Genomic DNA, 23,659 nt, shown 5'->3' on the forward strand with positions numbered 1-23,659 from the left:
CCCTTATCTCAGCTCGCTGGTCACCATAGCAGCACCCACCTGTAGCACACGCTCCAGCAGGTATACAGTGGGGCAAAAAAGTATTTAGTCAGCCACCAATTGTGCAAGTTCTCCCACTTAAAAAGATGAGAGAGGCCTGTAATTTTCATCATAGGTACACTTCAACTACAGAAAATCACATTGTAGGATTATTCATGAATTTATTTGCAAATTATGGTGGAAAATAAGTATTTGGTCACCTACAAACAAGCAAGATTTCTGGCTCTCACAGACCTGTAACTTCTTCTTTAAGAGGCTCCTCTGTCCTCCACTCATTACCTGTATTAATGGAACCTGTTTGAACTTGTTATCAGTGTAAAAGACACCTGTCCACAACCTCAAACAGTCACACTCCAAACTCCACTATGGCCAAGACCAAAGAGCTGTCAAAGGACACCAGAAACAAAATTGTAGACCTGCATCAGGCTGGGAAGACTGAATCTGCAATAGGTAAGCAGCTTGGTTTGAAGAAATCAACTGTGGGAGTAATTATTAGGAAATGGAAGACATACAAGACCACTGATAATCTCCCTCGATCTGGGGCTCCACGCAAGATCTCACCCCGTGGGGTCAAAATGATCACAAGAACGGTGAGCAAAAATCCCAGAACCACACGGGGGGACCTAGTGAATGACCTGCAGAGGGCTGGGACCAACATAACAAAGCCTACCATCAGTAACACACTACGCCGCCAGGGACTCAAATCCTGCAGTGCCAGACGTGTCCCTCTGCTTAAGCCAGTACATGTCCAGGCCAGTCTGAAGTTTGCTAGAGAGCATTTGGATGATCCAGAAGAAGATTGAGAGAATGTCATATGGTCAGATGAAACCAAAATATAACTTTTTGGTAAAAACTCAACTCGTCGTGTTTGGAGGACAAAGAATGCTGAGTTGCATCCAAAGAACACCATACCTACTGTGAAGCATGGGGGTGGAAACATCATGCTTTGGGGCTGTTTTTCTGCAAAGGGACCAGGAAGACTGATCAGTGTAAAGGAAAGAATGAATGGGGCCATGTATCGTGAGATTTTGAGTGAAAACCTCCTTCCATCAGCAAGGGCATTGAAGATGAAACGTGGCTGGGTCTTTCAGCATGACAATGATCCCAAACACCCCGCCCAGGCAACGAAGGAGTGGCTTCGTAAGAAGCATTTCAAGGTCCTGGAGTGACCTAGCCAGTCTCCAGATCTCAACCTCATAGAAAATCTTTGGAGGGATTTGAAAGTCCGTGTTGCCCAGCAACAGCCCCAAAACATCACTGCTCTAGAGGAGATCTGCATGGAGGAATGGGCCAAAATACCAGCAACAGTGTGTGAAAACCTTGTGAAGACTTACAGAAAACGTTTGACCTCTGTCATTGCCAACAAAGGGTATATAACAAAGTATTGAGATAAACTTTTGTTATTGACCAAATACTTATTTTCCACCATAATTTGCAAATAAATTCATAAAAAATCCTACAATGTGATTTTCTGGATTTTTTTTCTTCTCATTTTGTCTGTCATAGTTGAAGTGTACCTATGATGAAAATTAAAGGCCTCTCTCATCTTTTTAAGTGGGAGAACTTGCACAATTGGTGGCTGACTAAACAATTTTTTGCCCCACTGTATCTCTCTGGTCACCCCCAAAACAAAAATCTCTGAAACTGGAAACACTTATCTCCTTCACTAGCTTTAAGCACCAGCTGTCAGAGCAGCTCACAGATTACTGCACCTGTACATTGCCCATCTATAATTTAGCCCTAACAACTACCTCTTTCCCTACTGTATTTATTTATTTTGCTCCTTTGCACCCCATTATTTTTATCTCTACTTTGCACATTCTTCCACTGCAAATCAACCATTCCAGTGTTTTACCTGCTATATTGTATTTACTTCACCACCATGGCCTTTTTTTGCCTTTACCTCCCTTATCTTACCTCAGTTGCTCACATTGTATATAGACTTATTTTTCGACTGTATTATTGACTGTATGTTTGTTTTACTCCATGTGTAACTCTGTGTTGTTGTATGTGTCTAACTGCTTTGCTTTATCTTGGCCAGGTCGCAATTGTAAATGAGAACTTGTTCTCAACTTGCCTACCTGGTTAAATAAAGGTTAAATAAAATAAATAAATTAGGCAGCATAAATGAATTCAATTCAATTCAAGGGGCTATATTGGCATGGAAAACATAAGTTAATGTTGCCAAAGCAAGTAAATTAGTAAATTAATAGACCAATAACAAAGAGCGTTTCGACCCTCTGTCAATGACAGCTAGTTGTCAAGTTACATATCCCTCCCATTAGGCTACTCCAATTAGTTCCCTAACTCAAACCACTCCCAGACTGTCCAAGATAAATTGTGTATGAGAAATAGCCTTTTGCTAAGAAGCTATTTGTTTATTTTTGCCATTTTAATTTAAAACTATCACCGTAGCTAGGTTTCCATCCAATTGGCGACAGATTTTCATGTAAATATTCTAGAATCTGCATGAAGAAAATATGCAAATTTCTACTCTGGTCTGGGAACCTGTGCTCTAGCCCACAGCTTGCAGATACAGTGCGGGTAGGCCAGTCTACATGAGATTATGGATAAAAGCGATAACAGATTACAAAGGAAGACCCAGCCGTGATGTGCCCAACGATGCCTCTCTACCAGACAAACTCAATGCAATCTATGCACGCCTTGATAATACCAACATCGTACCGGGTGTGAGGGCCGCCACCGACCCAGAAGATTGGGTTTGATCTCGCTCTCCAAGGCCAACGTGAGTATTCCAGGGCGCTTTCTCAGAGCATGTGAAGAACAGCTGGCAGGTATATTCCCGGTCATTTTCAACATCTCCTTGTCCCAGTCTGTATTCCCAACATGTTTTAAGATGACCACCATCATATCATCCCTGTTCCCAAGAACTCTAAGGCTTCATGCCACAATGACTACCACCCTGTAGCACTCACATCTGTAATCATGAAGTGCGTTGAGAGACTGGTTATGGAACAAATCAACTCCATCACCCCAGACACCCTAGAACCACTCCAATTTGCAATAACGCCCCAACAGATCAATAGATGACGCAATCTCAGTTGCAATCAACACTGCCCTCACCCACCTAGATAAGAGGAATACCTACTGTATGTGAGAATGCTGTTCATTAAATACAGTTCAGCTTTCAACACCATTGTCCCCTCCAGACTCGTCGCCAAGCTTAGAACCCTGGGACTAAACACCTCCCTCTGCAACTGGATCTTAGACTTCCTGACGGGCCAACTCCAGGTGGGGAGGGTAGGCAACATCAACTCTGCCACGCTGACCCTCAACACAGGGGCCACAAAGAGGTGTGTGCTTAGTCCCCTCTTGTACTCCCTGTTCACCTATGACTGCGTGGCCACGTATAACTCCAACTCCATCATCAAGTTTGATGACGGCACGACGGTGGTAGACCTGGTCACTGCCGACGATGAGAGAGACTACAGGGAGGGGGTCAGTGCCTGGCAGTGTCCCCAACAATAACCTCTCACTCAACATCAGTAAGACCAAGGAGCTGAGCTCTCTGCCATCCAGGGCCTCTATATTGGGAGGTGTAAAAGGAAGGCCCGGAAAATCATTAAAGAATCCAGCCACCCATGCCATAGACTATTCACTCTGCTTCCGAACGGCAAGCGGTACCGGTACATCAAGTCTGACACCAACAGGCACCTGAACAGCTTCTATCCCCATGTCATAAGACTGCTAAATAGCTAACTAAATAGCTAACAAAATGGCTACACAGACTATCTGAGTTGACCTTTGTATTTTATTCTTATTATTGCACTGTCTATGCACACTCACAGGACTCTACACACGACGCACACTGATACTCCAACACACGGCGTGTGTGACTCACAAGTGACGCAGGGGTTTAAGGCACTGCATCTCAGTGCAAGAGGCGTCACTACAGTCCCTGGTTCGATTGCAGGCTGTATCACATCCGGCCATGATTGGGAGTCCCATCGGGCGGCGCACAATTGGCCCAGAGTCGGGGTAGACCGTCATTGTAAATAAGAATTTGTTCTTAATTGACTTGCCTAGTTAAATAAAGGTTAAATAAAAAAATACAATCATCATACAGTACCCTCTGAAAGTATTCAGACCCCTTGACTTTTTCCACATTCTGTTACGTTATAGCTGTATTTTAAAATGGATTAATCTACACACAATACCCCGTAATGATGAAGCAAAAAAACAGGTTTTTGGAAATGTATTAAACCTTATTTACTTCAGAATTCATACCAAATGCTATGAGACTAGAAATTGAGCTCAGGTGCATCCTGTTTCCATTGATCATCCTTGAGGTGTTTCTAGAACTTGATTGGAGTCCACCTGTGGTAAATCCAATTGATTGGACATGATTTGGAAAGGCACACACCTGTCTATAAAAGGTCCCAAGGTGACAGTGCATGTCACAGCAAAAACCAAGCCATGGGGTTGAATGTATTGTTCATAGATCTCCGGGACAGGATTGCGTTGAGGAATAGATCGGGGGAAGGGTACCAAAACATTTCTACAGCATTGAAGGTCCCCAAGAACACAGTGGCCACCATCATTCTTAAATAAAAGTTTCGAACCACCAAGATTCTTCTAAGAGCTGGCCGCCCGGCCAAACTGAGCAATCAGGGAAGAAGGGCCTTGGTCAGGGAGGTGACCAAGAACCCAATGGTCACTCTGACAGAGCTCTAGAGTACCTCTGTGGAGATGGGATAATCTTCCAGAAGGAAAACCATCTCTGCAGCACCACCAATCAGGCCTTTATGGTAGAGTGGCCAGACGGAAGCCACTCCTCAGTAAAAGGCACGTGAGAGCCCGCTTGGAGTTGCCAAAAGGCACCTAAAGACTCTCAAAACATGAGAAACAAGATTCTCTGGTCTGATGAAACCAAGATTTAACTCTTCGGCCTGAATGCCAAGTGCAACGCCTAGAGGAAACCTGGCACCATCCCTACGGTGAAGCATGGTGATGGCAGCATTATGCTGTGGGAATGTTTTTCAGCAGCAGGGACTGGGAGACTAGTCAGGATCGAGCAGGATCGAGGCAAAGATGAACAGAGCAAAGTACAGAGATCCTTGAACCTGCTCCAGAGCACTCAGAACCTCAGACTTGGGCGAAGGTTCATCGTCCAACAGGACAACGACCCTAAGCACACAGCCAAGACGGGGCGGCGGCCTATGTCACGGGCGGTGGCCTATGTCACGGGGTAGCGACCTACGTATATTTGTAAACAACATCTGGTGCATGATATCTAACAGCTCGTCAAACACCTCGGTAGCTTGCTAACCAACATAGCCGAACGATTCAAGCTATTTATTCGCTTTAGGTGTATATTAACTACTGTGTTTTAGACACTCCTCTGTTGTATCTACTTGTTAACCTATTTAATTTAATATTACGTTATGAGTCAGCTATAGTAGCTGGCTGGTTAAGTTAGCACTAGCCTAGTCGCTAATGATAGATAGCTAGCTAACATCCCCGACCATGAGCTCCCTACACTACTCCCCTCCTGTTAAAGAAGAGTTAGGGTCTGCTGGACGGAGAAAGAATCTCTGGGGCTGAACATTGTTGTGAAAGAGGAGAAGGAAGAACAGGATGTTACAGTAAAACAAGAAGAGGAAGATTTGGTTTTTGGAGTGGAGGATGAAGTGAAAGAAGATGAAGACGTTTTTGGAATGAAGGATGAGGAGGGGGAGATTACTGTCACATTAGAGGAGGGCGAAGAAGAGAAGACTGGAGAACTGATTAACACCAGTTAATACATTGAGTAATATCTTAAAAAATAGGGGCACAAACTGCAGTTGTTGAAGTAATGTGTGATTTTTAAAAGGGCGTTTTACACTTGAATATGTTTTTGTACTGTATGAATTGTTCATGACGTCCTCCAGTGATTTTTCACATTTTCCTGTTGAAAAGTGACATATAAATACAGTAAAGTATAAACACACTAAAGGGAAACAAATAAATGTTTTGAACAAAATAGTGTTTTTTTAGACAACTGGAAACTAGAAGGAGTGAGTGATGTCATAGTAAGGCCTTCAAGGAGTTGGCTTGATGGGAAGTTGTGATGTCATCCAATAGGCGACTGATCTAAGTGTGAATATTCATTATTCTTTTTAAAATCCTTCCTGTTGTGTCAAGTTGGTTGTTGATCATTACTAGAAAGCCATTTTCAAGTCTTACCATAGACTTTCAATACGATTTAAGTCTGAACTGTAACTAGGCCACTCAGGAACATTCAATGTCTACTTGGTAAGCTCCTCCAGTGAGCTTACCTCTTGTGGTTTAGGTTATTTTTCTGTTCGTACAGTTTTTTTGTATTCCGATATCTGAAATGCACTTTACCTACATAACATTCAACTGAGACTGCTCTTCTCTGTATCACGGAGGCGCTCCGCACTGCTAAAGCTAACTCTCTCTCCTCTGCTCTCATCCTTCTAGACCTATCGGCTGCCTTCGATACTGTGAACCATCAGATCCTCCTCTCCACCCTCTCCGAGTTGGGCATCTCCGGCGCGGCCCACGCTTGGATTGCGTCCTACCTGACAGGTCGCTCCTACCAGGTGGCGTGGCGAGAATCCGTCTCCTCACCACGTGCTCTCACCACTGGTGTCCCCCAGGGCTCTGTTCTAGGCCCTCTCCTATTCTCGCTATACACCAAGTCACTTGGCTCTGTCATAACCTCACATGGTCTCTCCTATCATTGCTATGCAGACGACACACAATTAATTTTCTCCTTTCCCCCTTCTGACGACCAGAATCGCATCTCTGCATGTCTGGCAGACATATCAGTGTGGATGACGGATCATCACCTCAAGCTGAACCTCGGCAAGACGGAGCTGCTCTTCCTCCCGGGAAGGACTGCCCGTTCCATGATCTCGCCATCACGGTTGACAACTCCATTGTGCCTCGTCCCAGAGCGCTAAGAACCTTGGCGTGATCCTGGACAACACCCTGTCGTTCCAAATAACATCAAGGCGGTGGCCCGTTCCTGTAGGTTCATGCTCTACAACATCCTGAGTACGACCCTGCCTCACACAGGAAGCGGCGCAGGTCCTAATCCAGGCACTTGTCATCTCCCGTCTGGATTACTGCAACTCGCTGTTGGCTGGGCTCCCTGCCTGTGCCATTAAACCCCTACAACTCATCCAGAACGCCGCAGCCCGTCTGGTGTTCAACCTTCCCAAGTTCTCTCACGTCACCCCGCTCCTCCGCTCTCTCCACTGGCTTCCAGTTGAAGCTCGCATCCGCTACAAGACCATGGTGCTTGCCTACGGAGCTGTGAGGGGAACGGCACCTCACTACCTCCAGGCTCTGATCAGGCCCTACACCCAAACAAGGGCACTGCGTTCATCCACCTCTGGCCTGCTCGCCTCCCTACCACTGAGGAAGTACAGTTCTCGCTCAGCCCAGTCAAAACTGTTCGCTGCTCTGGCCCCCCAATGGTGGAACAAACTCCCTCACGACGCCAGGACAGCGGAGTCAATCACCACCTTCCGGAGACACCTGAAACCCCACCTCTTTAAGGAATACCTAGGATAGGATAAAGTAATCCCCCTTAAAAGACCTAGATGCACTATTGTAAAGTGGCTGTTCCACTGGATGTCATAAGGTGAAAGCACCAATTTGTAAGTCGCTCTGGATAAGAGCGTCTGCTAAATGACTTAAATGTAAAAATGTAAATATCTAAGGAGGTCTCAAGGTTTTGCTCGCCTGAGGTAGAGTGTCTCATGATAAGCTGTAGACCACACTATCTACCTAGAGAGTTTTCATCTGTATTTTTCGTAGATGTCTACATATCACCCCAGACCGATGCTGGCACTGAAACCACACTCAATGAGCTGTATACCGTCATAAGCAAACAGGAAAACACTCATTCAGAGGCGGCGCTCCCAGTGGCCGGGGTACATAATGCAAGGAAACTTAAATCAGTTTTACCTCATTTCTATCAACATGTTAAATGTGCAACCAGAGGAAGAAAACTCTAGACCACATTTTACTCCACACACAGAGATGCGAGCAAAGCTCTCCCTCGCCCTCCAATTGGAAAATCTGACTATAATTCTATCCTCCTTATTCCTGCTTACAAGCAAAAATTAAAGCAGGAAGCACCAGTGACTCGGTAAATAAAAAAGTGGTCAGATGAAGCAGATGCAAAACTACAGGACTGTTTTGCTATCACAGACTGGAATATGTTCCGGGATTCTATTGATGGCATTGAGGAGTACACCACATCAGTCACTGGCTTTATCAATAAGTGCATCGATGACGTCATCCCTACAGTGACTGTATGTACGTACCCCAACAAGAAGCCATGGATTACAGCCAACATTCGCACTGAGCTAAAGGGTAGAGCTGCCACTTTCAAGGAACGGGACTCTAACCTGGAAGCTTTTAAGAAATCCCACTATGCCCTCCGACAAATCATCAAACAGGCAAAGCATCACAACAGGATTAAGATCTAATCATACTACACCGGCTCCTATGCTCGTCAGATGTGGCCGGGATTGCAAACTATTACAGACTACAAAGGGAAGCCCAGCCGAGAGCTGCCCAGTGACACGAGCCTACCAGACGAGCTAAATAACTTATATGCTCGCTTCGAGGCAAGTAACACTGAAACATGCATGAGAGCATCAGCTGTTCCGAACGACTGTGTGATCACGCTCTCCGCAGCCAATGTAAGACCTTTAAGCAGGTCAACATTCACAAGGCCGCAGGGCCAGACAGATTACCAGGACATGTACTCTAATCATGCGCTGACCAACTGGCAAGTGTCTTCACTGACATTTTCAACCTCTCCCTGTCTGAGTCTGTAATACCAAAGTCCTTGTGGCCAAGAACACTAAGGTAACCTGCCTAAATGACTACCGACCCGTAGCACTCACGTCGGTAGCCATGAAATACTTTGAAAGGCTGATCATGGCTCACATCAACACCATCAGACCCATTCCAATTTGCATGCCACCCCAACAGACCCACAGATAATGCAATCTCTATTACACTCCACACTGCCCTTTCACATATGGACAAAAGCACCACCTATGTGAGAATGCTATGCATTGACTACAGAACAGCGTTCAACACCATAGTGCCCTCAAAGCTCATCACTAAGCTAAGGACCCAGGGACTAAACACCTCCCTCTGCAACTGGATCCTGGACTTCCTGACGGGCTGCCCCCAGGTGGTAAGGGTGGGTAACAACACATCCTCCGCACAGATCGTCAATAGGGGGGCCCCTCAGGGGTGCGTGCTCAGTCCCCTCCTGTACTCCCTGTTCACTCATGACTGCACGGTCAAGCACGACTCCAACACCATCATTAAGTTTGCCGATGGCACAACAGTGGAAGGCCTGATCACCGAAAACGATGAGACAGCCTATAAAGAGGTCAGAGACCTGACCATGTGTTGCAAGGACAACAACCTCTCCCTCAACATGATCAAGACAAAGGAGATGATTGTGGGCTACAGGAGATGGAGGACCGAGCACGCCCCCATTCTCATCGACAGGGCTGTAGTGGAGCAGGTTGAGAGCTTCAAGTTCCTTGGCGTTCACATCACCAACAAACGAACATGGTCCAAGCACACCAAGATAGTTGTGAAGAGGGCACGACAAAACCTATTCTCCTTCAGGAGACTGAAAAGATTTGGCATGGGTCCTCAGATCCTCAAAAGGTTCTACAGCTGCACCATCGAGATTATCCTGACGGGTTGCATCACTGCCTGGTATGGCAACTGCTTGGCCTCCAACCGCAAGGCACTACAGAGGGTAGTGCGTACTGCCCAGTACATCACTGGGGCCAAGCTTCCTGCCATCCTGGACCTCTCAGCTTAGAGACAGTGACCTTACAAGGTAAGGATGTAAAGTGTAATTTAACAATTCACTGCCTACAATAATGCAGGCCTATTATTATCATGTTTGGTAACATTGCCCATGTATTTATTTTCAGAGTTCCAATTAGTTGTAAAAATGTCTCAGAACTCTGCTGAATTTCCTCAATTGAAGGTCAGCTAAGTTAACCTCGGCTACTTAACGTTACTAGCTCGGTATTTGAAGTTGTTATATTATCATTAGTAGTCTATTATCAGGTAAAAGCTTATGCTTATTATTCATAATTTCTCAAATATTTATTAGCTAATTATTCAGTCAAATACGCTATGCTACAGCTATTGAATCTGTCTTTGAGCGTTAAGGGACGTTAATGGCTAGTTCGGCCCACGACATTACGTTATTATACTTTTCAATCTTGAAATACAAGGGCAAATGTTATTATACAGTGACTGAAATTTTGCACTTACGTGATATTCACTTCCGGACTTGGAGAGAGCGCAAAGCGTTGTAGAACGCCCCTCTGAATAACGGGCGTGGTTTTGGCTTAACTGCGTTGGGGAAAAAGCAAGAAGCAACTCTACCTACATGTACATATTACCTCAATTACCTCGACACCAGTGACTCTGTACCAGTACCCCCTGTAAATAGCCCCGCTATTGTTATTTAACTCCTGCTTTTTAAGAATTTGTTCTTTTTATCTCTTACTTTTTTTAAGGTATTTTCTTAACTGCATTGTTGGTTAAGGGCTTGTAAGCATTTCACTGCAAGGTGAAGACAATGCAGGAGTGGCTTCGGGACAAGTCTCTGAATGTCCTTGAGTGGCCCAGCTAGAGCACGGACTTGAACCCGATCAAACATCTCTGGAGAGACTGAATGTCCTTGAGTGGCCCAGCTAGAGCACGGACTTGAACCCGATCAAACATCTCTGGAGAGACCTGAAAATAACTGTGCAGCAACGCTCCCCCTCCAACCTGACAGAGCTTGAGAGGATATTCAGAGAAGCATGGGAGAAACACCCCAAATACAGGTGTGCCAAGCTTGGAGTGTCATACCCAAAAAGACTCGAGGCTGTTGTCGCTGCCAAAGGTGCTTCAACAAAGTACTGAGTAAAGAGTCTGAATATTTATGTAAATGTAGTATTTCAGTTTTTTCTAAATAATAAATTAGCAAAAAATTCTAAACCTGTTTTTGCTTTGTCATTATGGAGTATTGTCTGTAAACTGATTTAATACATTTTAGAATACGTTTGTAACGTAACAAAATGTGGAAAAAGTCAATTGGTCTGAATACTTTACGAAGGCACAGTATATGCTGCTGCTACTATGTTTATCATATATTCTGATGCCTAGTCACCTTACCCCTGTACATACAGTATCTCCCTCTATCAATCCAGTATCCTTTCACATTGTAAATATGGTAGTGGAACTGACCCTGTATATAGTATGCTTACTCTAATTTTTTGTATTACATTGTTAATGATTACTGCTAGTGATGCACCGATATTACATTTTTGGCCGATACCGATATCCAATATTTTCCTTGCCAAAAACCCCGATACCGACAACCGATATTTACAATTTTAGCTGCCCTTTAAGCATTCTAGTACAGTTAAATAGTTAACACACACACATGGACGCAGCGGTCTAAGGCACGGCATCACAGTGCAAGAGGCATCACTACAGTCCCTGGTTCGAATCTAGGCTGTATCACCGTATCGCCGTGATTGGGAGTCCTATAGGGCGGCGCACAATTGGCCCAGCGTCATCCGGGTTTGGCCGGGGTAGGCTGTCATTGTAAATAAGAATAACTGACTTGCCTAGTTAAATAAAGGTTACACACACACACACACCACACTGGCCAAACTGTTATTTTGTTGGCATTTACGTATGCCCCCATTACCAGTAAAACATAATCAAAACCTATGTCACGCCCTGACCTTAGTATTCTTTGTTTTCTTTATTGTTTTGGTTAGGTCAGGGTGTGACATGGGTGATGTATGCGTTTTTGTACTGTTTTTGTATCTAGGTGTTTATGTATGTCTATTGTTGCCTAGATTGGTTCTCAATTAGAGGCAGCTGTTTATCGTTGTCTCTAATTGGGAACCATATTTAGGCAGCCATCTTCTTTGGGTATTTCGTGGGTTATGGTCTATGTCTATGTGTAGTTGCCTGTGTCAGCACTCGTTATATTTATAGCTTCACGTTTGTTTATATGTTTCTTCATTAAATAATAGAAGATGTATTCATATCACGCTGCGGCTTGGTCTCTTCCATTCAACGAACGTGACAACCTATTTCTTTCACTTACTTGCTGTGCTATTTTGTTGTTCATTTGTTCAGTCATTTCATTCTCAACCAGGATTCTATGGAATGCCGTTTGGGTCTTTGCGTGTCAAATAAGCTTGTTGACCAATCAGGACCTGAATATGACTGCACGTCACATAATAATTTAACGCATCCATTCATTTTTTATGTATTCATTACACTATCACTTGTATTTCATGTCACAACGATTCATCGATACGTATGCTATGATGCTGGTAAAGTTGTCTTGCGCACCTACAGTGCTGGTCATAAAAAAAAGCCAGTTAGCTCATGGATGCAAACAATGTTCTTCCCCAAAAACATAGCAAAGCGACATAATCTGTTTCAGTAGCAATAGTTAGCTAGCTAACTATATAGCTAGGGATCATCCTCTAAAATAACCCTAATTTATAAAGACAGTTTTTATTTGATTAATGGTGGTCAGACCCATCTATGTGAAGCTAGCCACAATCAGGATTAGCCACAATAGTGGACTTTGCGGTTAGCCTTCAAAATAAAAGTATTGCATAATTCTATTTGTGTTCATTTGCATCACTGTCAATGACATACTTTCATTTTGAAGGCAAACCACAAATTCCAATATTGTGCCTAATCCTTATTAGCTTCACAACACATAACCAAGTCTGGTCGGGCCACACTAGCCAGATGAAGCTAGCTGGCTGCTTATAACGTTATCTTAGGCAACCGGGTTAAGTAGCTGGCTAGCAATTTATTTTCATAAACTGAAGTTCATTTTCAATAGGCGAACAACAAGTGGCAACCTAGCTAATACTACTCATTGCTAAGAATAATGAAAATGACTGCAATTTCTACTGGTCATTGTTTTCAGGCTGGTTGTATTGGTGCTAGCTAGGTACCAAGCTAAAGCTAGCTACCCCAGAAGTTGCAGTTGAACAGATGGTTTATTACCAACGCAGTATTGTAAACACATTGTTAGTGGCCAGTGTTTGCAGACTTTTTTGTACAGCTTTGACAATGCTACTGTATCTTTTTTGACATGCGAAGACACAAACGGCGTTCCATAGTATGTATGTCTTGAAGCTAATAGCAGTGACGCTATTACTGTGTAACTCCAGTAGGGCAACTTCTGAAAAATAGCTCACTTGGTAGTGTGTACCGGTGCTCGACCAGTCGGCGAAAGCCAACATCACCTACAACAGAGAACGGTTGATTGTCAAGGGCAATTGCATTATCTTGGCTTTAATGGATTTCACCTTTTGAGCTGTCTCGCTGAAATGTACTTGCTCTTTCAAATGACTGCTCGACTTGTTGACTGCTCGATCCACACAGCAGACATTGTAGGCTAGGTTAGGAATGCTGTGTTGCACATGTAGCGCAACATTTTACATGGTGTCATTACGGCATGTACCTACATTAAATAGGTATGAACATCAGCTTTGACATCTTTAGCTAATATCGTCCGATTCCGATATGTTCACCGATATATTATGCATCCCTAATTACTGCATTGTTGGGGTTAGAGCTAGCTGTCACGACTTCTACCGAAGTCAAAGCCTCTCCTTGTTTGGGTGGTGCTCGGTGGTCGTCGTCACCGGTCTTCTAGCCATCATTGATCAATTTTTCATTTTCCATTGGTTTTGTCTTGTCTTCCTACACACCTGGTTTCAATCCCATTCATTACCTGTTGTGTATTTAACCCTATGTTTCCCCTCATGACTTTGTCAGAGATTGTTTGATCATTCAGTGTTGTATTGGTGCGCGACGGGTCCTCGTACCCACTTTGTTTATTGTTACATTTAGTGTTTGGAGTGTGTTTTCGTTTATTGTTATTTAATTGTTATTTAACTCCATTACACTCAGTTTGATTCTCCTGCGCCTGACTTCCCTGCCACCTATACACACACGACTCTGACACTAGCATTTCACTGTACTTGTTCATGTGATATTAAAACTTGAAACTAGTATGAAATCATACTGTCATTCATACTTAATTTAATAATATGCCTAGGCTATATAGTAGTGAGTCTTCTAGGTTATCTAAACGGTGATACATTTCCTTGCCTAATGTAATTTTTACAAAGCTGTCTGCCTGGCTGGCATACAAATGAGCCTGGTAGGAAATGTGTCGGAGCTGCTCACTGAGGGCGGCTGAAGAGACTAGTAGTGCCTGTCAGAACTCTAACTACTGTATAGGCCTACTGCAATGTACGATATGTGAGTGGGGGTTACCAAGCAAGCACTAGAAATTACACTCATAAATCAGATCTAGCAACCTTAATGTGACACACAATAATACACAGTTTAAGTACGTCAAAGGTAAGAACAGACCCTCTCTAGCGACCACACCAAGGAATGCACATCTAAGGAGATATGAAGCCTTTTTAACAACAGCGGAAAGCATTAATTAACAAAGCAGGAAGTTCAACACCCAATATGTATATGTTCCATACTTATCGCAGGGGGCACATCGTCAACGCACAAAAAAAAATAAGGAAATAACAAGATGCCGGGACAGATCCCCAAGAATCAAATCAAAGTTATTTGTCACGTGCACCGAATACAACAGGTGTAGACCTTACAGTGAAATGCTTACTTGCAGGCTCTCACCAATAGTTCAAAAAGGGTACTAGGTGAACAATAAGTAGGTAAAGAAATAAAAAAAACTGTAAAAAGACAGGCTATAAAAGTAGCGAGGCTACATACAGACACCGGTTAGTCAAGATCCCCCAAAGGCGCCCAAGAAGGGGAAACACACTCCACTGTGCCTGCGAGGAGAGGACAGGGCAGGGCTAGGCAGCTGAACACTTCTGCCTAGAGACCCAGAGAGGAATGAGGTGCTCATAAATCATGCATGGTGTGAAACCAGGGCCAGCAGGCCAGGCAACCAGGGTTCTGTTGCACCCTGTCTTCACCAAGGCCGGAAATGGAAAGGCAATAGGGGGCCGTCTGTGGAGTGAAACTCAGCACCTGTAAGGGAGCTGCCTCCTTAGCCACGGTAACAATCTGAGCCCTTAAGCTGTGTGGAGACACAGAAACAAGGACCTTGGTGGAGGAAGTGTAGTTTATTCAGTGTATTTTCAGTTGAAGGGGTATTAAAAATGTCTTTAAAATACCTTGCTTTTAACCCTTTGCTTAACTTTAGATTTACCCCAGTAGTTTATATTCAATGTGTGTCATTGCACTCCAACATTGGTCGCCATAAGCTGACATCGGCCATGTATTCTGAGTATTATGCAAGCTTTGTATTTGAGAGGGTTCAAGTGAAGTGCTCACAAAATGTCTCTTGTAACATCCAGATAGACATCTACCTTAGATTTTCTGCTTATTTTTTCAGCAAATATTTTCATCTAGTTCATACACCGGTAGGGCCTATACCTTGGGTCATGACAGTACTGTATTACCTGTGTCAGTACTATATTACCTGTGTCAGTACTATATTACCTGTGACAGTACTGTATTACCTGTGACAGTACTATATTACCTGTGAGAGTACTATATTACCTGTGACAGTACTGTATTACCTGTGACAGTACTGTATTACCTGTGTCAGTACTATATTACCTGTGACAGTACTATATTACCTGTGACAGTACTATATTACCTGTGACAGTACTGTATTACCTGTGACATTACTATATTACCTGTGACAGTACTGTATTACCTGTGACAGTACTGTATTACCTGTGTCAGTACTATATTACCTGTGACAGTACTGTATTACCTGTGACAGTACTGTATTACCTGTGTCAGTACTATATTACCTGTGACAGTACTGTATTACCTGTGACAGTACTATATTACCTGTGACAGTACTGTATTACCTGTGTCAGTACTATATTACCTGTGACAGTACTGTATTACCTGTGTCAGTACTATATTACCTGTGACAGTACTGTATTACCTGTGACAGTACTATATTACCTGTGAGAGTACTATATTACCTGTGACAGTACTATATTACCTGTGACAGTACTATATTACCTGTGACAGTACTATATTACCTGTGACAGTACTATATTACCTGTGAGAGTACTATATTACCTGTGACAGTACTATATTACCTGTGACAGTACTATATTACCTGTGACAGTACTATATTACCTGTGACAGTACTGTATTACCTGTGACAGTACTATATTACCTGTGACAGTACTATATTACCTGTGACAGTACTATATTACCTGTGACAGTACTATATTATCTGTGACAGTACTATATTACCTGTGACAGTACTATATTACCTGTGACAGTACTATATTACCTGTGACAGTACTGTATTACCTGAGTGGATTCTGTAGTTCCCACCGGAGCCCTTGCTTCCCCCTGGCATCATGCTCTTCATCCTGAACGCCTCCTCTGGGTGGTTGAAGCGGAAAAATACTGACTGGCCAAAACACAGCATACAGCCTGTAAAAGAAAACATGGGAGGTTGAGAAAACAGCATTTGTAAGGGTGGTGGTTCAGTGAACCATGCTTGCATGATGAGTAACTTTGCCTGAGACCTAAAGACTTGCATTAACTCCCCAAGGCCAGGCTTGTCACATTGATATCTGTCATCTGTATCTTCAGTTTATCAGCTTTAGCTTCAACTGATGTTGCCTCTGTAATATATGAGTGAAACACATCCAATATAAGTCTGGACAATGTTACTGGAAATATACTTGATCTTTTCAGCATCAGTTATTACAAGTCACTGGGGTCTGACAGATTGATAAGGTAGTGAGGGGTTTGATAGACATTGCATAACAACGGGATATGAAAAAGCCTGTAACTCACTTCTATGTAAGCATTGCACATTGCCTTGTGAGTGAAGACCATAGATTTAGTTTTATCTCTATGGAAAAGACCCTGTGCTTGTAGTGCCTATTCTGATCGACTTAAAGCCTTGCTTGAACAATCTGAAACATTCTAATTCAGTCCTGTATCCTACTAACTAAAAGTAATCAGAAGAAAGCAAAGATTGCTACTGTACTGTCCAAATATAGTCCCATTATACAGTGAATAGCTGAAAATATATTTTAGATTGAGATAAATAGAGGGTGGTCTGTTAACTGATACCTGTCATCAGCAACCAGAGAACCTGGGGTAAAAAGGCTTTCATGGAAACTTTTCAATCAGAGCACCATCATTGGGTGAGATCCAGATGCACCCTATTCCCTTTAGAGTGCACTACTTTTAACCAGGGCCCATAGAGCCCTGTTCAGAAGTAGTGCACTATATAGGGAATACGATTTCACTTGGGATGCATACAGTGTGTACAATGCAGCCAGATGCCTTTTTATTCCATGGCAGTGGGGAAAAACAGTTGATTACTTCACAGGCTCTGACTGGACAGGACGTGATTAGGACACAGACACAGGCACAGCTGAATTACCGTGGTAGCTATCACATCAGTGTAGGGAGACGAGATGACGCCAATGCAGCGAAGAAGCAGATACATTTTGTTTTTATGTCGACAGAGTTGAGCTTAGCTTTAATTGTTTGACTAATGGGGAAAATTTGAAAAGTTTCAGGCCCTTTCTATTATATATGATGTTTATGTCCACATTTGATAATAAAATATGAAATTAATGTCTCTGGGGAGGCAAACATAAAAACAAGTGATGTGATGGGTAGTACTGAGACGTATTACATTTTATAACAGTATTACTTAAGATTGTAGAGGAGAGCGCCACATCAGCTGAATATCTGTCTGTACACGCTCTCTGTTCTTCTTCAGGAGACAGAGGTTGTGTGTTTTGGCAGGCCTGAGTCAGAGCCAAGGAGAACAGAGGCATGGCTTTGACCTGCATCAACACGATTTGAGGGAGGGAAAACTCAATCACGCCCAGTGTCAGACCCACCCTTCAAATGACATAGCCCCGGGCTACAGCCCTCACACACTGTAAGCCAACTCTACCTCACAACTCATTGGCTATTCAGAGAGCACACGCGTGCTGTACAGACTTGATCCAATGTATTAATAGCATAGATGTTGCACATCATACCATCAGGGTCATATAAAAATGTAAAAATTGCAGAGTGAGGAAGAAAAACGCAGTTATGTGTGATTGCAATTACTTGTATGTGGTTGTATCTGACACCACAAATGAAGTTCCATAGGGGAAAATAAAATAAACTCTTTAAAAGTATGTAGTCTGTGCAGAATGCAGATACGAACTGTGAATGCAGAACTGTATCGGTCTCCCACAGCAGAAAAATCCTGTCAGGCTAACATGGCCCTGTTAACTTTACCCAATACAGCTGTACAGCTCTATTGGAATACAGGCAGTGGATGAAGAAGCGTTATACTTGGTTGCTGATGTTAGAAGAAGGAGACTGGTTCTCCTGTTGTTTTCATCACACGCTGAACTTCACTGACTGTTTGCGTCTGTTCTGCCCTTTTTCCTTCTCCCTTAGGGACTGATCCAAAGATCTCGGCAACCAAAGGACCTCGTGTGCCTCTCTGTCTGTGGCTTCCGGTGAGGGTTAACTAAAAGTGTCTGCTGCACCAGAAAAAAGCACACACGCACCCACAAACGGACATATAAACGGACATATATTGGACAAAATCAGATCAAATTTGATTTGTCACATGCTTCACTAAACAGGTGAAATGCTTACTTACGGGCCCTACCCGGCAATGCAGAGATAAAAATTTAAAAAAGAGAAATACTCAAAAAAATAATAACACAAGGAATAAATACACAATGAGTAATGATACACGCACACATTACATACACACGCCTGCACACACACCACAGGCCCAGGGCAAAGGGGTAACAGTGCCCCATCCTGCTGCCTCTACAGCTGAGCAGTGACACGACAGGCCATCACAGCAAACCACACAAAGAGCTGCTCGTTTACACAATTTCCAAGCTACAGTAGTGTGTGTGTGTGTGTGTGTGTGTGTGTGTGTGTGTGTGTGCGCTCATAAGCCTATAACCAGGAGTGAACAACAGAGTGAGACAACACACTGGACAAGCACAGGCATCAAGTGTGTCAAGGACATAACAAGTTCAAGAACTAACAACCGTTGAATAGCTAGCTAGGGCGAACCTTGAAATATGACTCATAAGATGAATTAATTTCTGATAGTTTTTATTTCCTCAGAGGGAGGAGAGCAAAACCATTACATCTAGTCATGTACTGGTGGTTGATCATAACAATGCAAGGAAAATATCGCACATAAAATAGCATGCTGTGATTTGTTGAGTGTAAGTTAGTGTACAGACAACAACATTCTGAAGATCTTGAATACAACAGCTGCGTAAATGGCTAGTCAGTAGTCACCTGCAGTGACAGGACAGGGTCATTTTCTGTCAACCACATCAATGTCAATTAAGACTCATCAATTCAGCCATTACAGACCTAATTATATTGATGGATCCCTTGGCATAGGGAAACACTAATCAGCAGTATGTGTCTATAGATTTAACACAATTGAGAGAAAAGAATATAGTTTTATAGCTAATCTCTATTCCACAGATTGTGCCATGAGGTTAAGAGAAAATGTTGCTATTTTAAAGCGAATTTCCTGCAATTTTGCCATGGGGCAGAGAGGAATGTGTGCAGTTTTATAGCATATCATGCTATTCTATACATTTTGCCATGAGGCTGAGAGATTTAGCATTTTTAAAGATTTGGACACACCTACTCATTCAAGGGTTTTTCTTTATTTTTACTATTTTCTACATTGTAGAATAAGAGTAAGACATCAAAACTATGAAAGTGTTAAACAAATGTATATTTGAGATTCTTCAAAGTAGCCGCCCTTTGCCTTGATGACAGCTTTGCACACTCTTGAGCAATTGTTAGCTGTTTTTCCTTTACTCTGCGGTCCAACTCATCCCAAACCATCTCAATTTGGTTGAGGTTGGGTGATTGTGGAGGCTAGGTCATCTGTTGCAGCACTCCATCACCCTCCTTCTTTGTCAAATAGCACTTACACAGCCTGGAAGGTGTGTTTTGGGTCATTTTTCCTGTTGAAAAACAAATGATAGTTCCACTAAGCGCAAACCAGATGGGATGGCGTATTGTTGCAGAATGCTGTGGTAGCCATGCTGGTTAAGTGTGCCTCGAATTCTAAATAAATCACAGACTGTGTCACCAGCAAAGCACCGCAACACCATCACACCTCCTCCTCCATGTTTCACGGTGGGAACCACACATGTGGAGATCATCCATTCACCTACTCTGCGTCTTACAAAGACACAGCGGTTGAAAAATCTCAAATTTGGACTCATCAGACCAAAGGACAGATTTCCACCAGGGTAATATCCATTGCGCGTGTTGCTTGGCCCAAGCAAGTCTCTTCTTCTTTTTGGTGTCCTTTAGTAGTGGTTTCTTTGCATCAATTTGACCATGAAGGCCTGATTCTCGCAGTCTCCTCTGAACAGTTGATGTGGAGGTGTGTCGGATACTTGAACTCTGCGAAGCATTTATTTGGGCTGCAATCTGAGGTGCCGTTAACTAGAACTTATCCTCCGCAGCATGACAGCCAGTTTCATCATAGTGCTTGACGTTTTTTCCGACTGCACTTGAAGTTCTTGAAATGATTCAGATTGACTGACCTTCATGTCTTAAAGTAATGATGGACTGTCATTTCTCTTTGCTTATTTGAGCTGTTCTTGGCATAATATGGACTTGGTCTTTTACCAAATAGGGGATATCTTCTGTATACCACCCCTACCTTGTCACAACACAACTGATTGGCTCAAACGCATTAAGAAGGAAAGAAATTCCACAAATTAACTTTTAACAAGGCACACCTGCTATTTGAAATGTATTCTAGGTGACTACCTCATGAAGCTGGTTGAGAGAATGCCAAGAGTGTGCAAAGCTGTCATCAAGGCAAAGGGTGGCTACTTTTTAACGCAACGTAACGTAATCAACACTGCTAGCTAGCCAGCTAGCCCCGAATAGCAGCACAGTAGCACAGTAGAAACTATTACACTCAACGGAACGACTTGATTAGTGTAGTGTCAACAACGCAGACACTGCCAGCTAGCCTACATAGTCAACAACGCAGCCTCTGCCAGCTAGCCTACTTCAGCAGTACTGTATCATTTTAATCATTTTAGTCAATAAGATTCTTGCTACGTAAGCTTAACTTTCTGAACACTCGAGACGTGTAGTCCACTTGTCATTCCAATCTCCTTTGCATTAGCGTAGCCTCTTGTGTAGCCTGTCAACTATGTGTCTGTCTATCCCTGTTCTCTCCTCTCTGCACAGACCATACAAACGCTCCACACCGCGTGGCCGCGGCCACCCTAATCTGGTGGTCCCAGCGCGCACGACCCACGTGGAGTTCCAGGTCTCCGGTAGCCTCTGGAACTTCCGATCTGCGGCCAACAAGGCAGAGTTCATCTCAGCCTATGCCTCCCTCCAGTCCCTCGACTTCTTGGCACTGACGGAAACATGGATCACCACAGACAACACTGCTACTCCTACTGCTCTCTCTTCGTCTGCCCACGTGTTCTCGCACACCCCGAGAGCTTCTGGTCAGCGGGGTGGTGGCACCGGGATCCTCATCTCTCCCAAGTGGTCATTCTCTCTTTCTCCCCGTACCCATCTGTCTATCGCCTCCTTTGAATTCCATGCTGTCACAGTTACCAGCCCTTTCAAGCTTAACATCCTTATCATTTATCGCCCTCCAGGTTCCCTCGGAGAGTTCATCAATGAGCTTGATGCCTTGATAAGCTCCTTTCCTGAGGACGGCTCACCTCTCACAGTTCTGGGCGACTTTAACCTCCCCACGTCTACCTTTGACTCATTCCTCTCTGCCTCCTTCTTTCCACTCCTCTCCTCTTTTGACCTCACCCTCTCACCTTCCCCTCCTACTCACAAGGCAGGAAATACGCTCGACCTCATCTTTACTAGATGCTGTTCTTCCACTAACCTCATTGCAACTCCCTCCAAGTCTCCGACCACTACCTTGTATCCTTTTCCCTCTCGCTCTCATCCAACACTTCCCACACTGCCCCTACTCGGATGGTATCGCGCCGTCCCAACCTTCGCTCTCTCTCCCCGCTACTCTCTCCTCTTCCATCCTATCATCTCTTCCCTCTGCTCAAACCTTCTCCAACCTATCTCCTGATTCTGCCTCCTCAACCCTCCTCTCCTCCCTTTCTGCATCCTTTGACTCTCTATGTCCCCTATCCTCCAGGCCGGCTCGGTCCTCCCTCCCGCTCCGTGGCTCGACGACTCATTGCGAGCTCACAGAACAGGGCTCCGGGCAGCCGAGCGGAAATGGAGGAAAACTCGCCTCCCTGCGGACCTGACATCCTTTCACTCCCTCCTCTCTACATTTTCCTCTTTCTCTCTGCTGCTAAAGCCACTTTCTACCACTCTAAATTCCAAGCATCTGCCTCTAACCCTAGGAAGCTCTTTGCAACCTTCTCCTCCCTCCTGAATCCTCCCCCCCTCCTCCTCTCTGCAGATGACTTCGTCAACCATTTTGAAAAGAAGGTCGACGACATCCGATCCTCGTTTGCTAAGTCAAACGACACCGCTGGTTCTGCTCACACTGCCCTACCCTGTGCTCTGACCTCTTTCTCCCCTCTCTCTCCAGATGAAATCTCGCGTCTTGTGACGGCCGGCCGCCCAACAACCTGCCCGCTTGACCCTATCCCCTCCTCTCTTCTCCAGACCATTTCCGGAGACCTTCTCCCTTACCTCACCTCGCTCATCAACTCATCCCTGACCGCTGGCTACGTCCCTTCCGTCTTCAAGAGAGCGAGAGTTGCACCCCTTCTGAAAAAACCTACACTCGATCCCTCCGATGTCAACAACTACAGACCAGTATCCCTTCTTTCTTTTCTTTCCAAAACTCTTGAACGTGCCGTCCTTGGCCAGCTCTCCCGCTATCTCTCTCAGAATGACCTTCTTGATCCTAATCAGTCAGGTTTCAAGACTAGTCATTCAACTGAGACTGCTCTTCTCTGTATCACGGAGGCGCTCCGCACTGCTAAAGCTAACTCTCTCTCCTCTGCTCTCATCCTTCTAGACCTATCGGCTGCCTTCGATACTGTGAACCATCAGATCCTCCTCTCCACCCTCTCCGAGTTGGGCATCTCCGGCGCGGCCCACGCTTGGATTGCGTCCTACCTGACAGGTCGCTCCTACCAGGTGGCGTGGCGAGAATCCGTCTCCACACCACGTGCTCTCACCACTGGTGTCCCCCAGGGCTCTGTTCTAGGCCCTCTCCTATTCTCGCTATACACCAAGTCACTTGGCTCTGTCATAACCTCACATGGTCTCTCCTATCATTGCTATGCAGACGACACACAATTAATATTCTCCTTTCCCCCTTCTGATGACCAGGTGGCGAATCGCATCTCTGCATGTCTGGCAGACATATCAGTGTGGATGACGGATCACCACCTCAAGCTGAACCTTGGCAAGACGGAGCTGCTCTTCCTCCCGGGAAGGACTGCCCGTTCCATGATCTCGCCATCACGGTTGACAACTCCATTGTGTCCTCCTCCCAGAGCGCTAAGAACCTTGGCGTGATCCTGGA

General features: G+C 44.3%; 1 protein-coding gene across 14 annotated transcripts in view; it reads right to left on the reverse strand.

Annotated features, from left to right (window-relative positions):
- The window catches only part of LOC115141261 (pleckstrin homology-like domain family B member 1), a 109,114-nt gene that overhangs the window by 43,830 nt on the left and 41,625 nt on the right, over positions 1-23,659 (reverse strand). For all 14 annotated transcript variants that reach the window (XM_065000288.1, XM_065000282.1, XM_065000281.1 and 11 more), the window contains one exon: positions 16,441-16,566. In XM_065000288.1, the coding sequence (XP_064856360.1) occupies positions 16,441-16,566 (126 nt within the window). The remainder of the gene's footprint in view (positions 1-16,440; positions 16,567-23,659) is intronic.

Source organism: Oncorhynchus nerka, linkage group LG14 (genome assembly GCF_034236695.1).
Source record: "Oncorhynchus nerka isolate Pitt River linkage group LG14, Oner_Uvic_2.0, whole genome shotgun sequence".
Classification (NCBI taxonomy): Eukaryota; Metazoa; Chordata; class Actinopteri; order Salmoniformes; family Salmonidae; genus Oncorhynchus; species Oncorhynchus nerka.